Below are 14,335 nucleotides of genomic sequence, written 5' to 3'. Positions count from 1 at the left end.
GTCCACCCTCCAGCTATCCCCTGGGCTTCAGCCCCCTTCCTGTGCTCATGACCCCACCAGTCATCCACTATGGGGATGGGACCATCCCTATACTGGGGGTGGGCAGCACTGTGTGTGCTGGGGTCGCTTGGCTGGGCAGGAAATGGGCAGGGACTGGGGAGAGCAGCAGGGCTCACGGGGTCCCATTCCACGTGTGGCATCAATGAGTTTGGTGGGTGTGGGTGTCGTCCAGTGGCCCAGGCCTCAGTGGGGCACAGGGTGGTGGGGACCCCAGGGCAGGAGGGCAAGGCGTCTTGTCAGCGCTGCAGCTGGCACAGAGCCAAGAGGAGCCCAGCTCCGGGACAGGTGGCTGGCGGTGCAGGGCGCTGGCTGTCTGCCCCGCCCCCGCCCTAGGTGCAGGACTGGCCTTGGAACAGGAACTGCCGGCACTCCGGCCCGGAGATTTAGTATTTGTGCAGGCGCGGCGGAGACCCGCTGGCTCCGCGGACGCACAGGCAGCGGGCTCCTCGCGCTGCCCCATGCGGAGGCCCGCCTTCCCCTCGCGGCGGCCGCCGCCGCCGATGCTGCTGTTGCTGCTGTCGCCATGGCCAGTCTGGGCCGAGTCGTCCACCGCGGCGGCCACCTCGGGAACCCCAGGCACCCCGGAATGCCCCGAGGCATGCGCGCGCGCGCCGGGCGGCCTGGTCAATTGCTCGGGGCGCGCTCTGCCCGCCGTGCCCTCGGGCCTGAGCCGGGGCGTGCGCGCGCTGCTGCTGGACCACAACCGTGTGCGCGCGCTGCCGCCCGGCGCCTTCGCGGGCGCCGGCACGCTGCTGCGCCTGGACCTGCGCGAGAACGGGCTGCGCTGGGTGCACGCGCGGGCCTTCTGGAGCTTGGGCGCGCTGCAGCAGCTCGACCTCAGCGACAACTTGCTGGAGGCGCTGGCGCCCGGCACCTTCTCGCCCCTGCGCGCGCTGCGCTCCCTGTCGCTGGCAGGCAATCGGCTGGCGCGCCTGGAGCCCGCGGCGCTGGGCGCGCTCCCGCTGCTGCGCGCGCTCAGCCTGCGGGACAACCAGCTGTCCGCGCTCGCGCCGGGCCTGCTGGCCGGCCTGCCCGCTCTCCACGCGCTGCACCTGCGCGGCAACCCCTGGACCTGCGGCTGCGCGCTGCGCCCGCTCTGCTCCTGGCTGCGCAGGCACCCGCGGCCCGCGCCAGGTGAGGCCCCGGGGCGACCGGGGGAGGGGGGCCGGCACTCGCGGCCACAGTCCCCGCCGTCGTCTGACTCGGCGCCCGTGTCCCGCAGAGGCCGAGACGCTGCTCTGCGTGTTACCGGGGCGCCAGTCGCTCAGCCCCTTGACCGCCTTCACGGACGCCGCCTTCAGCCACTGCTCGCAGCCCCTCGGCCCGTGGGACCTGGCCGTGGTCTACGTGCTCGGGCCCGTCTCCTTCCTCGCCAGCCTCGCCGCCTGCCTGGCATTGGGCTCCGCGCTCACCGCCTGCCGCACGCGGCGCTCCCGCGCGGGTGTCCTCAGCCGCCTGAGACCCAGCGCCCGGGACCCGGGGCCCCCCGCCGCCTCTGCTCGGGCCTGAGCGGGCCTTGGCTGTTCTCGAATCTTCCCCCTGTCCCCTGCCCTTCTTCTCGGTCCCTGAAGGCGTCAACAAGCGACACAGAAATTTTCGTGACATTCCTTTAGACATCACCACTGCACAAACCGGGTCGGGGGCAGCGCGCGCCGGGCCCCTGGGCGGAGGGGCAGCGCGCGGCTGCGCACGGGCCGCACGGGGAAGGCACGCGCTCGGCACTGGAAGGGCTGGGCCTGTACAAGTCGGAGGGCAGGGCTGAGGACGGTCCCAAGCCAGCGCGTGTGGGGAAGCCTATCCTGGGCTGCAGGCTGGAGGAGGCGGAGAGCTGGCTCGGCCCTCGCGGACACCGGAGGAAAGGGTCAGAGGCAACGGAGTACCCCAGCGCACCAGTGGGAGGCAGCTGCCTGCTGAGGGTCCGGGTCAGCCCTTGGGGAGGGGCAGGGCCAGCGGGATGGATGCGGGCCGGCCGAGAAGAGGCGAGAAGGGTAAGAAAAGGAGGGGGTGGAGCCGAGGCTGCCCAGAGCAGGCGCTGGAGGCCCGGGGGGACCCAGCCAGGTGGAGCCTTGCACCCCCACTGTGGCTCTGGTAGTGGCTGGGGAAGGTCGGGGCTTCAGTCTCTGCTCCAAGCCCCTCCGGGGCCAGGGTAGCCCCTCTCCCCCACTGCTTAGAGACCCCAGGGCCCCTGCCTCTGCCGGAGTGCCCTGTGGCCCTGCCCAGCCAGCTCAGCTCTGGCCTGTCCTCAGCCGCTCTGGTCCGAGCCTCGGTCCAGCAGGGGCTGCCCGCCAGGCAGCAGGGCGGACAGACAGACGGGAGGCCCAGGGTGGGCAGTCTTGGGCGGGCGGGCTTCCCTCAGGCCTTCCCGAGCAGCAGGACCCATCAGTGTCCTTGGCCGGGCTAACTGGGCAGGTGGGCGCCTCCGGGGGCCTCACACCACGGTGCTGACCGAGGGATCTGAGAGGTTGAGCGTGCCCGTGATATCAGTGGGATGGTACTGCTGCAAAATAGAAATACACAGACAAGGCAGCCCGTTAGCCCCCATGCCCGGGGGCTCGCGCGGGGCCGGGACGGGTGGGCCGGCCAGCCGGCCGACCGGCGGGCGGGCGGGCGCGGCCTGGGGGAGGCTGGGGGGCGCTCCTCCCCCTGACCCCGTCGTGCTCCGGGACTCTGCGTGGGCCGGGCCGCTGTCCCGTCCATCTGTCTGTCTGTCTGCGGGGGAGGGGGGCAGAGGAGGGCGGGCAGGGCGTCTCAGCTCTCCCTATGACGGGCACACATCTGCAGCTGGCCCTCCTCCCTCTCAATAGCGCGTCGCGGCAGCACTGTGTCTTTTTGGTTTTGCAAAGCGCCGCGTCCACCCCCGGTGCTCTATAAATAAGAACCAACAATCAATACCCGCTGGCCCCGCTGGCCGCCAGGGGCCCCAGCCCTGAGCGCCCAGTGCTGCCCTGGCCCAGACCGGCCACAGGACAGGGCCAGAGGATCGTAGCGGCCGGACCGACCCCACCCCTCCCAGCAGAGCCCCCCACCCAGGCCTCCCTCCAAGCAGGTGCCCAGCCTGAAACAGGATGGGAACTGGGTTGCCCTCCCCCGCCCAGCCCCTCCAGCTGGCAGCACCCCCAGTCACCCCGACAGGCCAGGTCCAGCCCCACATGCCCCGTGGTATCCGGGCCGGCCTGGGAGATGGTCCCTGGTGCCTGCAGAGGCTCGGGCAGAGTCTGCTGGGATTGTGTCCCTGGAAAGGCACCTCAAAGGTCTCAGAGTTGCACCTGGACCGGCTAAGGGGCATGAGGGTTTTCTTTGGGTCGGGGGATTGGGGAGAATCAAGGATGCCCTCACAAAACAGCCTATGGCCTGTGTGACTTCTGTGCTCCTCTCTGGAAGTGCTATGAGGGTACCCTCTCCCTAGGCCTGCCCACCACCTCCCCTCTCTGGTCTTGGGTCTCTTCCTGAGCCCCTTGGCAGGGCCCTGGCTCAGGCTCTGTCCACTTTCTCGGGCCTGTGAAGCCCCAGGCTGTGCTCCCAGCTCCCGGCCCCTCACTCTTCACCTGCCCTCCCAGTGCCAAGCCCCTCCTGGGAAGCAGAGCAGCCAGGCCTCACGGGCCCTTTGCGGGGCACCCTGCAGCCTCGCCCTGGCCTGGGATCATTCTGTGCCAAGCCCTGTCTGTGTCCTGGAGATCTGCCCCCTTTCCAGTGCCCTGTGTGTGTGTGGCTGGGTGGGTGGGTGCAAATCCCGGTTCCACCTCGGAGCATAAGCCGCTGCAGGATGGAGGCCAAGCCGGGCCCTGGACTGCCAGGAGGCCAAGGGCAGTGCTAAGTCTGGGCCGCCCCCTCCCCACCTTGGACCGGGGTGCCCCTAGCCAGTCTGGGTCCATTTTAAGGGCTTTATTCCAAGTGTGCACAGCTGGTGTGGTCACAAGCTGCCCAAGGTAAGAGGCCTCTTCTGATGCCCTGTGGGGAGGGGCTGGAGGGTCAGGAGCTTGTCTCCCTGGAGGGCCCTCCTGCCCGGGAGCCTCAGGGACTCCGGCTCTGCAGGCCGAGGCTCAGCCTGGGGTGGGCTCCACCCACTCTGGTGCCTCCCAGTCCCCGCCTGACGGTCCCCTGCGGCTGGGGGCCTGTTCCACTTCCAGGCCCCAGCCGTCCACCCAGATGGAGCCGGCCCGGCCCCCAGCCCCGGCCCACACAGAGACCACATGGAGGGGATGCAACAGGCATGGCTCTGGTGAGACACGTGAGACAGGTGTCTGGGTGGCGGGGCTGGCGGCTAGACAGATGGGCGGATGGGACAGCACAGCCACCCCTCCCTGGGGGTCGCAAGGGGGTAGAGAGGGCAGTGGGCTCCCCTGGGCGAGGCTGGAGAAACGGGTGTAACAGAGAGGTGGCGTGGCCTCCCGACAGGTGAGGAGTCCAGGACCGACTGGCTCTGGGCTCCCGGGGGCCCTGGGCTCAGAGGCCGACTGGCTGACCAACGACATGACACAGCTTCAAGATGGCGCATGGCGTCATGGCAGACCAACGCAGAGACACATGGGGGAAAGAGGACCCAGCGAGGGCCCGTGGGAGAAAGGACCCAGAAAGGTCTAGAGAGAGAGTGAAGACCTCGTGTGCTGGGCAAATAGAGATGAAGGCAGAAGGGCCACAGCGGTCAGAGGTGGGGGTGGATGTGATGGTGAGGGTCGGGGAGCGGGCACGCCTGACGCACGGGACACAGACACGGGGGCGGGGCGAGATCAGAGTCGGAGACGTGGGACGGGGCGTTCTTCCCCTTACCGTGTCTTTGGAGGACCTACGTCTCTTGAAGCTGGAAGCCAGGGTGGAGGTGATAGCCCTAAATGTGGCTTTCTTTTTAGGGTCGGGCTCTGCTCTACCACTCTTTCTATCCTAAAATGAATATGTATAAGTGATTAGACAGCTAAGGCTGGCGGCCACACCTGCCCTCGCCTGCTCCTCGGGGGCTGCTGCCCAGCCTGGCCGGCCACTCGGGCCCTCGCTCCTGCCTGCCTCCCTGTGCTGGACAGACGGACCAGCAGCCGAACACGTGCAGCCTCTGCTCCTGCCGGCTCTCGGGCCTGACCTCGCTTGTGCTGGGGCTGGGCTTCCGGGGCCGGGGAGCGGGGGCGGGGAGTCCCGTCTGGCTATCTTCCTGGGAGGTCGGCCGGGCTCCCTGGCTCCTGGGTGACCCTGGATTACAGGTGTCCCAGGAGGAGGGTCCCCCAAGCACTGGAGGAGTCGCCCCTTGGGCCCTGCCAGCCGTCCTGTCCCCTGAGGGGGACACCAAGATTTAGGAAGGGGCTAGGGGGCCAAGGCAGGCGGCAAGATGAACTGGAGAGACAGATGCAGGCAGCTTCCGGTCCTGGCCTGGGGTCTGATGGCCAGGATGGCCCTGTGCCAGCTGGTGAGAGCCGTGACCAGGTCCCAAGAGCAAGAGTCGGCAGATGAGAGGTTTGGGGCTCCAGCAACCCGTCCCCCCGTGGCCCTCCCTCTCTGAATGTCAACTTCATCCCCGGACACAGGCTCTGGGGAGGCGCCCAGAGAAAGAGAAGAGATGAAGGAAGCCAGAACTGGGCTGTGTGGCATGAGCCCACAGGCCCGCACAGGCCCCAGTGCCTGCCCTATCCTGGAGGAGCTGGGGCCGCCCCACGGGCAACCGGTTTCCTGCTGGCAGCAAGTTCCCACAGACACGGCCTGGGGTGCCGGGCAGGGCCAGCTGGCCCGATTCAGGCTGGAGTCATGGAGCACAGAATACAGCAGGGCAGCAGGGAAGGGGGTCCCTGGCGGGTGCCGAGGAGAGGCATGGGGCGGCGAGGGCAGAATATGTCTTGGACTCACGTGCTACACCCAGGTGGGTCCCTGTCTTACCCTGCCTCAGTTTGCCTTCCTAGAATGGGTGCCGGCGGGCGACTCTGGAGACAGAGGGGCCAGGCGGAGGCTCGGCGCCGGGCTTTGCAGGGGGCCGCCACCTGCGGGTGGCCCCCCAGCAACGCTGCCCCGGGCTGTGGCTCCGGTCCTGCCCGCACGGGCTCCGGGGAGCCTGAGCCAGTGCTCCGGCCTGTGGGATGGAGGAGGGCCGGGGCCGGGCCGGGCCGTGGGCACCAGGCCTCGGAGGGTGGCGTGTCCTACCTGCAGGTTCTTCCTCCACACGTTCACGGCTGCAAAGGCCAGCTGCATCTGCTTCCGGCGAGCATCCTTGTGTCGCTTGTAGGCGATCTCAATGAAGATCAGAAAGATCCCAGCCACGATGCCCCCAGCCACCAGCATGAAGACCCCTGTGGGCCAGGAGCCAGCACCTCAGCCGTTGGCTGGCCGGTCTGTGGGCCCCTTGGAGAGCCCTGCCAGTGTCAGCAGGGGCGCCGAGGGACATGGGGAGAAACCCACCTGCCATGTTCTCAAAGGTGAGGGTGGCAGGGGCATTGCTGCGAGAGTCACACTCCTGGTACCGCACCCACGTCTTATCCAGATCCTCCATGAAGCCGTTCTCGTGGGACCTGGGAGGGGGCGTCCTGGAGTGGGCCGCGCACCGGGGCTGGGGCCTGGACCCCGGTGCGGGAGGCAGCGTCTGCGTGTCCCGGTGGTAGGGTCTGGCTCTGGGGAGGGTTGGCCTCGGGTGGGAGCCTCTTGGGGAAGGGGGAAGGGCAGTAGGCTGCCGGTAAGACACTCACTTGAGGATGGACAGGGAGACGTTCTGCTTCCAGGGGCTGTCCTTGCGCATGCCAATGCCAAAGCCCGAGCGGAAGAACAGCTCGCCGGTGGTCACTAGGTCGCACTTCTGTGAGGCCTCAAACTCCAGCACCGCCGAGTCCCAGATGAAGGCATGAAGCTTGCTGTGGGTGGGGCTGGGGTCACAGGGGCCCCGCACGATCGGGCTGCCCTCGCCTCTGCACCTTGTCCTCCTTCGTCCTGCCCACCCGGGAGCCTCACCTCACCTCGATCTCCATCCTGTGCTTCCCATCCGGCCTGGACACTCCACTTCCCAGTAGGGTTGGACGCCCCTCCCCTGCCCCTCCCCCCTCACTTGTCCCACACACCCATCCCCCAGTTTGGGATGCCTGTCTGGCCCCTCCCTTGTTCCACCCGTCTGTCCCCCCAGCGTCCTGCCCATCCCCCCTCACTTGTCCCGCACGGCCTGGATGGCCTCCGCAGCGCTCTCATAGTTGTGCTTCTCCATGTGTCGGTACATGGTGCTCAGCTCCACCTGCCGCCGGAAGTAGATGTCCACCGAGCTCTGCTTCACCGTCGCATAGATGAACTTGTCGGAGGGGTTCCTCAGCTGCAGGGTTCGAGGGCAGGCTTCAGGGCTGCTCCTGGGGCCCAGCCAAGGCAGAGCTCCGCTGACCTCACGCTTCCCGCCCCCTGTGGGCCAGGCCTCACCCGTGGGTCGTTGATACCCGTGATGCGCTCCTCCGGCCGGTCCAGCACCAGGAAGGCCGCCAGGTTGGCAGTGTAGGAGGCCACAATGATCATGGCGAAGCCGGCCCACACCATGCCCAGGATGCGCGCTGAGAAGCTTCGGGGGGCGCCTGCAGGCAGAAGAAGGTCAGCTCCTGGCCGGTGGGAAGGGGCAGAGCCGGAGCCAGCCGGTGCGTGGCCTCACCTTCCCCAATACCGGAGTTGAGCAGAACGCCCCAGGAGAACCACATGGCCGAAGACAGGGTCAGCGCGTCTTCCTCCTCCTCTTCACTATTCACCTTGAACCGGCCAAAGGGGCTGCGGGGCACAGAGGGCAGGCGGGAGAGGGCGGCAGGGACAGCCCTGCCCCGCCTCCTCGCCCCGCTCTGCCTGCCCCCCAAGTTGGAGGTGTCTAGCCCCCGGGCCACGCTCACCTGAAGCGGTCCAGCAGGTACAGCATCACGGCCACCACGTGCACCGACAGCCCCACCAGCAGCCACAGCGTGCTCTGGAACGGCTGCATGAACGAGTCCAGCGTGCTGCGGGGGATCTCCTGCAGGTGGACAGGCTGTCAGCGGCCCCCCACCCCCCGCCCCGAGCTCACCTAGGACCTTCTCTCGCCCCGCGCCGCTCAGCCCCGCCGGGTCCTGCCCACCTTCTTCACCAGAATGGTCAGGCCCTGATACTTGAAGGGCTTGGAGAACTCGATGTACTGTGCACGCTCGTTGTTGATGGTCAGCGGCGCCACGATCATGTCCGCCTGCCCGCTGAGCAGCTCGCCCATCATCCCATTCCACTCCTTCTTGTTGCTGTTGTTCACCTGTGGGGCGACACCGCCGGTGGGCGACCCGCACCCGCCCCAGCACGACTCTGGGGTCCACCCACTCCAGACCCCACCCCAGTCCGCGGGGCCCGCCCATTCCCGCCCCACCCGCGCCCGCAGGCCCCGCCCATCCCCACCCCAGTCCGCGGGCCCTGCCCGTCCCCGCCCGTCCCCGCCCCATCCCGTCCCCGGGCCCCGCCCATTCCCACCCCACCCACGCCCGCAGGCCCCGCCCATCCCCACCCCAGTCCGCGGGGCCCGCCCATTCCCGCCCCACCCGCACCCGCAGGCCCCGCCCATCCCCACCCCAGTCCGCGGGCCCCGCCCATCCCCGCCCCACCCCGTCCCCGGGCCCCGCCCACCCCAGGCCCTGTCCCTAGCCAGACTGCGTCCCCTCGGACCCGTCCCTCGGGGCACCCAGCAATCCACGCGTACCCGCTCTTGCGTGCCGAACTTGCCATCAGCCACCAGGTGCACCTCGTAGGTGAAGTTCATGGTCCGCGCCAGCTTGATGAGCAGATCGATGCAGAAGCCGTAGCAGCACTGAGGCACAGTGTGGCGAGCTAGAGGGGCCAACAGAGGCCATCATCGCTGGGCTCCCGGTTCCCCCGCCCCGCGCCGCCCCGCCCCCGCGCCCGCGCCCGCGCCCCGCGCTCACGGCTGCCTGGCGACGTGTCGTTGGGCCCAGTGCAGATCACTTTCTTGACCGGGTCCCCATTGACGGTGAACTCCTCCTTGCATGTCCCGTCGCTCAGCGTGGGCTTGACGTACACAAAAGGCTCCTGGTGGATCGTGACAATCTGGAGGGCGGAGGGGAGGGAGAAGACCCAGCCTGGACCACTCCCGCTAAGCTCCCAGATTGCCCTGGATCCCTCACCTCCAGCCTCTGCCCCTCCTGCCCCTTGTCTTCCGTGGTCACCTGCCTGCTGTCCCTGGGAGGGTCCCCAGACTACTCAGTGTTTAGAAGGCACGTGGCCTCCTGAAACACTGTCCCCTCCTCTTGGCCACTTGTCTTTGGGGTATTGGCTTAGGCATCAATCCCTCCGTCAGACTCTGCTGGAATGCCCAGCCTGCCCAGCACCTTCTCTGATTTCTCAGAGATGAAAAACTCCCTGTCCTAACCCAGGGCACCCATCCTTCCCCCCACTGCCCACCATGAGGACAGGGGCCATGTGTGGCATCCACTCCGAATCTGCACAGGACCCCGGGCCCTACAAGGATCACCCTTGTCGGATCACCTGGCCCTCAGCCTCCACAGCAGAGGGAGGGAGGGAGAAGCAGCTTTGCTGCTTTCCTCTTTCCTCTACGGTCACTGTGCTCTCTCCTGTAGCTTGTCTCAACCCAGGGCCCCCTTGAGGCTCATGCTGGGGTTCTCTCTTCCTGTCTTTCATGGGCCCAGACCCTGGAGGTGAGGACACAGGAGGGCTGACGAGGGCCCCAGAAGAGGTGATGTTGGAATTGGGTATATAGAGTAGGCAGGGTCAGTCTGAGGGGGACGGTCTCGTGGCACACGGGGGTCTGCAGGGATGGGCTGTTCACAGTCTCGGCTGCAAGGGCAGCATGTGACACTCCCCTTCTGCGGACTGGGAGCACTGGGGGGAGCTTTATTGCTTTTAAACTTTCATCATGTTTTTCTTTAAAAAAATGTTTTTCTATCATAAAAGCAATACATGTTTGTGGTTTTAAAAAATTGGTGTGTGTAAAGCCATCTGCATCTGGCCGGCAGATCGGGCCCATCCGGCCATCACTGGGCTCCTACTCTCAGACTTTTCAATACGGAGTATCCACCTGCTTCAGAGAAGACAACTCTGCCTGCCATGAACGGGGGACGACCGTGGAGGAGGGATGAGGCCACAGGAGCAAGGAAGGGAAATCTTGAGGGGAAAGGCAGCCAAAGAGGGGCTCCCAGACGCCCAGGGAGAGAGCCAAGGAGGGAACAGCCTGCTATGGGGAATGGCCAGGCAGTGGGGGACAGGGTCAAAAGGACAGTTCGACTGGGTCACAACGGGAGGCTGTGAAGCCTGGGACCCAGGTGATGAGAGCCACCCAGAAGAGTGATGAGGGGCACGGAAGTAGCATCTCAAGACCCAGGACTCAGGACGGAGAGTGCGGGAGCCAGAGTCCACTGAAGAGCCACCGCGTGGCCTCTGTCCCCACCAGCGCCTCCCCAGGAGAGCCCGTCCCACAGGCCTCCCCGACTTAAGTGGAGAACCCGTGGGGCTCTCTCCTCCCTCTCCTCCCTGTTCCTCTGTGGTGCCGGGTGTGGGCGACCGCAGCCAGGTGCCTGCCATTCCCCACTTCCTTCAGTCACTGTCGCTGGCCTGACGGTCCCCTCCTCTGGGCCCGAGGAGCTGGCTGGAGAGTCGGGCTGTGGACCCTGGCACAGAGCGGCAGACTGCCCACCTTCAGCCTGGTGGACATCTGGTACCCTCGGGGCTTCTCTGTCTCTCCACCCGGCCAGATGATCTTCCTGTCGTTGGGGATGACCTGGGGGTGGGAGTATGAGATGGAGGGTGGCCGCGCAGGGGTCTTGGCCCCAGGACCCTAAGGCCCCAGCCCCCACCCCCTCATGACCCCCACCTACGTGGGTGCCATTGTAGACGCCCACTTGCACCAGCTTGCGGTTCTGCAGGTTCATGATGCTGTAGTTAGCGAACTTCCGGTCCCCATCCTCGTTGAACTCCACTCGGCCGGTCACCCCGTCAGCATACTTGGAAGACATCAGCACTCTGCAGGGGGACGGCGTGGGCAGACTTATCAGCAAAGCTCCTCTCCCTGGCCTTCCGAGCCCGAGCCCCTTCTTCTGCCTCAATCCCAAGAAGAAAAGATCAGCAGGCGTCAGACCCTCATGCTGGGCATCTGGTGGGCGGCATGCCCGGCTGTCAGCACCGATGGATAACACAGCTATGGTCGCCCAGCGACTCCTGAGCGCCAGACCCTACTGGAGGGCTTTCTGCAGGGTGGGACGTTCCCTCCCAGCAGCCACCCTTGCTTCTCAAATGAGGAGGCGTAAGCTCAGGTAGGAGCCAGTAGCCTGTTCACCAGCAAATGGGGGAGGAAGGGCTGAGGTCCCGTCTTGTGTGTGTGCCACACGCCTCTGAGTCTGTGCACACATCACATGCTGCAGAGACCTGCGGTGGCATGTGTGCTCCTGTCGTGGGGCTCAGAACTGTGTTCTGCACGTGCTGCTCAGTGTTTGCAGCCGGTGGTGGTGGTGGTGGCGGCGGCGTCTGGTGATGGGCAGAGCAGCATAGTGTCCAGGACACTGCGAGTTAATTCCTGCCCCCTGTGGCCATCCACTTGGGCATCTGGCCAACCCTGGCTCTCTACAGGCTTGGGTTCCATCCTGGGGGCCTCCTTTGTCTGATCTGCTGGGCCCTTGGAAGCCCCCTGTCCCCCCCTGGAGCAGGAGCTTCCTCCCAAGGGTTGTCAGCCGGGGTGGGTCGCAGGTTTGGCCGCAGAGTTAAAAGGCGGGGCCGGGAGCAGTGGAGGCAGCCGCGACCGCACTGACCTCCCAGGCGTTCATGTCAGAGTCGGAATGAGGCGGGCGATTAGCACAGTGGAGGCGGGGGTGGAAGAGAGTTGGGGGAAGAGGAGGGAAGTGAGGAAGACGACCCGGGTGCCTGGGGGGCTCAGTGGGTTAAAGCCTCTGTCTTTGGCTCGGGTCATGGTCTCAGGGTCCTGGGATGGAGCCCTGCATCGGGCTCTCTGCTCAGCAGGGAGCCTGCTTCCTCCTGCCTCTCTGCCTGCCTCTCTGCCTACTTGTGGTCTCTGTCAAATAAATAAATAAAATCTTTAAAAAAAAAAAAAAAAAAGAGGACTGCCTCCGTGGGGTGTCGGCAGCGGGACCACCGGCCCGCCTCCGGAGAGGCCCCGCCCACCCAGGAGAGGCCCCGCCCACCCAGGAGAGGCCCCGCCCACCTCTTGAAGAGCGGCCCGGTCTTCCAGATGTTGGTGTTGCCCACGCAGCCGCGGGGCGGGTCGGTGATGTTCTCCTTCTCCAGCAGCTCGTGCACTGCCTGGGCCACCACGCCCACCGCGTCGCTAATGTGTGCGGACTCGTTCTTGCCGTTGATGAGCTGCAGTCCGATGATGCCTGGGGCCGGGGCGGTGGGCTTAGAGTCCGCGGGGACGCCCGGCCCACCCGGACCCGGAGAGGCCCCGCACTCACCGTCCGGGGCGTAGCGCAGAGCGTTCCCTGAGATCTCGCGCTCCCCCACCAGCCACACGTACCCGGAGCCCGTCATGTTCAGCATCGCGGCTGCGCGGTACACGGTGGCAGCATCGTCCTCGCTGTGGGGCAGAGCGGGGTGACGGGCCAGGACTCTAGCCTTTCCCCACCGGGCCTGGGGCTGCTCTCAGTTCGCACGTTCTCTTCTGGAGTCTGGGCGCCCCCCCAGCCCCTCCCCCAGCTATGCCCTTGCCTGGAAATAGGCCTGGAGACACTGCAGAGGTGACAGGCCCAGCACCACCGCCACCTCCAGCCCTCCCTGCGTCCAGTGATGGTGCAGAGGGACCGGTACCAGCCTGCCTCGCCAGCCCACACCTGGGCCGGAGACCCCCCTTCCCCGCCCACAACAGCGGGAAGGGGAGGGGGAGGGGAGTGGGGCCCAGACCCCCAGAGTTTCTAGCCTCTCTTGCTGGTCTCCTGCCTTGGGGAGCAGGGTCAGGAGTCATTGCAGATTGCCCATCGGTCACCAGCTGCCAGGCCCTGCTCTGAGCACTTTACAGACTCTCATATTTACCGTGACGTCCCCATGCAGCGGGAACAGTGCTCTCCCTGTGCGTCTGTGTGTGCACAGCCACCCCAGAATCCGTGCTCCTGCGCCCTCCTGGACAAGCTGTGCGCCCTCGGGCTCCCCCACACATGCCGGACAAGGGGCCAGGCATGCTCCACGTTCATCCGATGGGGGTGGGACCCCGTGCCGAGAACTGCCCTCCCCCAGGGCAGCGAGAGCCACTGCCCCCGCTCAGGAGGCTGCCCAGAGCCAGGTGCCAGCAGGATGCAGGGTGGGGCCTGGCTTTGGAGGCAAATGTGATCCTGAGCTCTCGGGGTGTTCTTACAGGTGATTCCCTGTGCACCTGGTCCTCGTAGGCTCTCGTCGGGACATCAGGACAAGCATCCTGGGTCTGGTGGAGCTATGGGGGCCCCTGGGGTTCCTGCCCCTGCTCCTACCCTCCCTTCTCTGCCAGTCTGGACCCAGCCCCAGATGGGCCTAGAACACAGCTGACATTTGCTACTGCAGGGCCCAGAGGGGTTGGGCAGACCGTCTGAGTGCTGGGTTATTTTCACAATGACTGACCCTGGAAACTGAGGCAGCTCTAGACTCCCTAAGGGGTCTGCTCCCAATTTTCTCAAGGGTTAGCCAGCGAGGAAATGCAGACCTTCCGTGCTCCATCTACATGACATGCTCCTGTCAGATGTAAGCCACACACAGAGAGGTGCCCCGGGCGGCACCACCCCCGTGACCAAGGACAGCCTCCAGCCTGGAGGCCCAGCGAAGCCAGCGCTGTGTCTGCAAGGGCACAGGCAGCCCACTGGAGCTGGCAGAGAAGCCCGTCTGCACGACACCTTCAAGTCTGCAACATCTGGCTGAGCGGACTGGGCGCATGCCTGGGCTTGTGTCTGTGTGAATCGCGATCACTAGTAAAAAGTTGTAGGCAAAACCCTGATCATCCCATCAGTCTGAGGGAAGCAATCAGTCCCAGAAAAGACAATCTCCGGAAGGTAAGAATGAACTTTGAGAGATGAACTCTCTGCCCTCCGTAGAAAATTGCTCAAAAATTAGGACTGGCTTGTGAGGTCTCTCCAGAATGTGCTCTCAACGGCCTCACGAAAGCAGAGCCAATGTGTCAGGGGAGCACCAGGGCCAAGGAGACCTGCGCATGCTGCCCGCTAGCCTCCCTGGCTCCTGGGGACCTGGGAATGTGGGCAGCCCAGGGCCCTCTGTCACCTCTATTCCCAGGAGCCAACTGTGAGGGGAGGGGTCCCTTCCAGTCTTAACATCCAGGGAGCGGCCTCATGTGGACGTGAGAGGGGCCTTGGCAGCTGTGCGGCTGGTGTGTGTG

At 65.9% G+C, this 14,335-nt stretch overlaps 2 protein-coding genes across 9 annotated transcripts in view; one reads left to right on the top strand and one right to left on the bottom strand.

Moving 5' to 3' along the window:
* Positions 1 to 518: 518 nt before the first annotated feature.
* Positions 519 to 1,653, top strand: LRRC26 (leucine rich repeat containing 26; the record flags this gene model as incomplete). The annotated part of the gene is made up of 2 exons (XM_082696462.1): positions 519 to 1,194; positions 1,283 to 1,653. The coding sequence occupies 2 exons, from the start codon at positions 519 to 521 to the stop codon at positions 1,567 to 1,569; spliced, it is 963 nt and encodes a 320-aa protein (XP_082552588.1). The 3' UTR covers positions 1,570 to 1,653.
* Positions 1,654 to 14,335, bottom strand: part of GRIN1 (glutamate ionotropic receptor NMDA type subunit 1) — a 24,573-nt gene continuing 11,891 nt past the window's right edge. For 2 of the 8 annotated variants that reach the window (XM_082696414.1, XM_082696416.1), the window contains 16 exons: positions 12,438 to 12,559; positions 12,188 to 12,362; positions 10,851 to 10,995; positions 10,670 to 10,753; positions 8,925 to 9,066; positions 8,702 to 8,829; positions 8,099 to 8,263; positions 7,878 to 7,996; positions 7,649 to 7,761; positions 7,426 to 7,574; positions 7,167 to 7,324; positions 6,717 to 6,878; positions 6,433 to 6,542; positions 6,178 to 6,323; positions 4,828 to 4,938; positions 1,654 to 2,925 (listed from right to left, as the gene is read on the bottom strand). In XM_082696414.1, coding sequence (XP_082552540.1) covers positions 2,809 to 2,925; positions 4,828 to 4,938; positions 6,178 to 6,323; positions 6,433 to 6,542; positions 6,717 to 6,878; positions 7,167 to 7,324; positions 7,426 to 7,574; positions 7,649 to 7,761; positions 7,878 to 7,996; positions 8,099 to 8,263; positions 8,702 to 8,829; positions 8,925 to 9,066; positions 10,670 to 10,753; positions 10,851 to 10,995; positions 12,188 to 12,362; positions 12,438 to 12,559 — 2,146 coding nt within the window. In that variant the 3' untranslated portion in view covers positions 1,654 to 2,808. The remainder of the gene's footprint in view (positions 2,926 to 4,827; positions 4,939 to 6,177; positions 6,324 to 6,432; positions 6,543 to 6,716; positions 6,879 to 7,166; positions 7,325 to 7,425; positions 7,575 to 7,648; positions 7,762 to 7,877; positions 7,997 to 8,098; positions 8,264 to 8,701; positions 8,830 to 8,924; positions 9,067 to 10,669; positions 10,754 to 10,850; positions 10,996 to 12,187; positions 12,363 to 12,437; positions 12,560 to 14,335) is intronic. The other 6 variants (XM_082696415.1, XM_082696418.1, XM_082696417.1 and 3 more) reach the window with 3 other exon arrangements.

Source organism: Mustela nivalis (genome assembly GCF_964662115.1).
Source record: "Mustela nivalis genome assembly, chromosome: 13".
Lineage (NCBI taxonomy): Eukaryota > Metazoa > Chordata > Mammalia > Carnivora > Mustelidae > Mustela > Mustela nivalis.
This window is presented reverse-complemented; position numbering and strand designations above follow the sequence as displayed.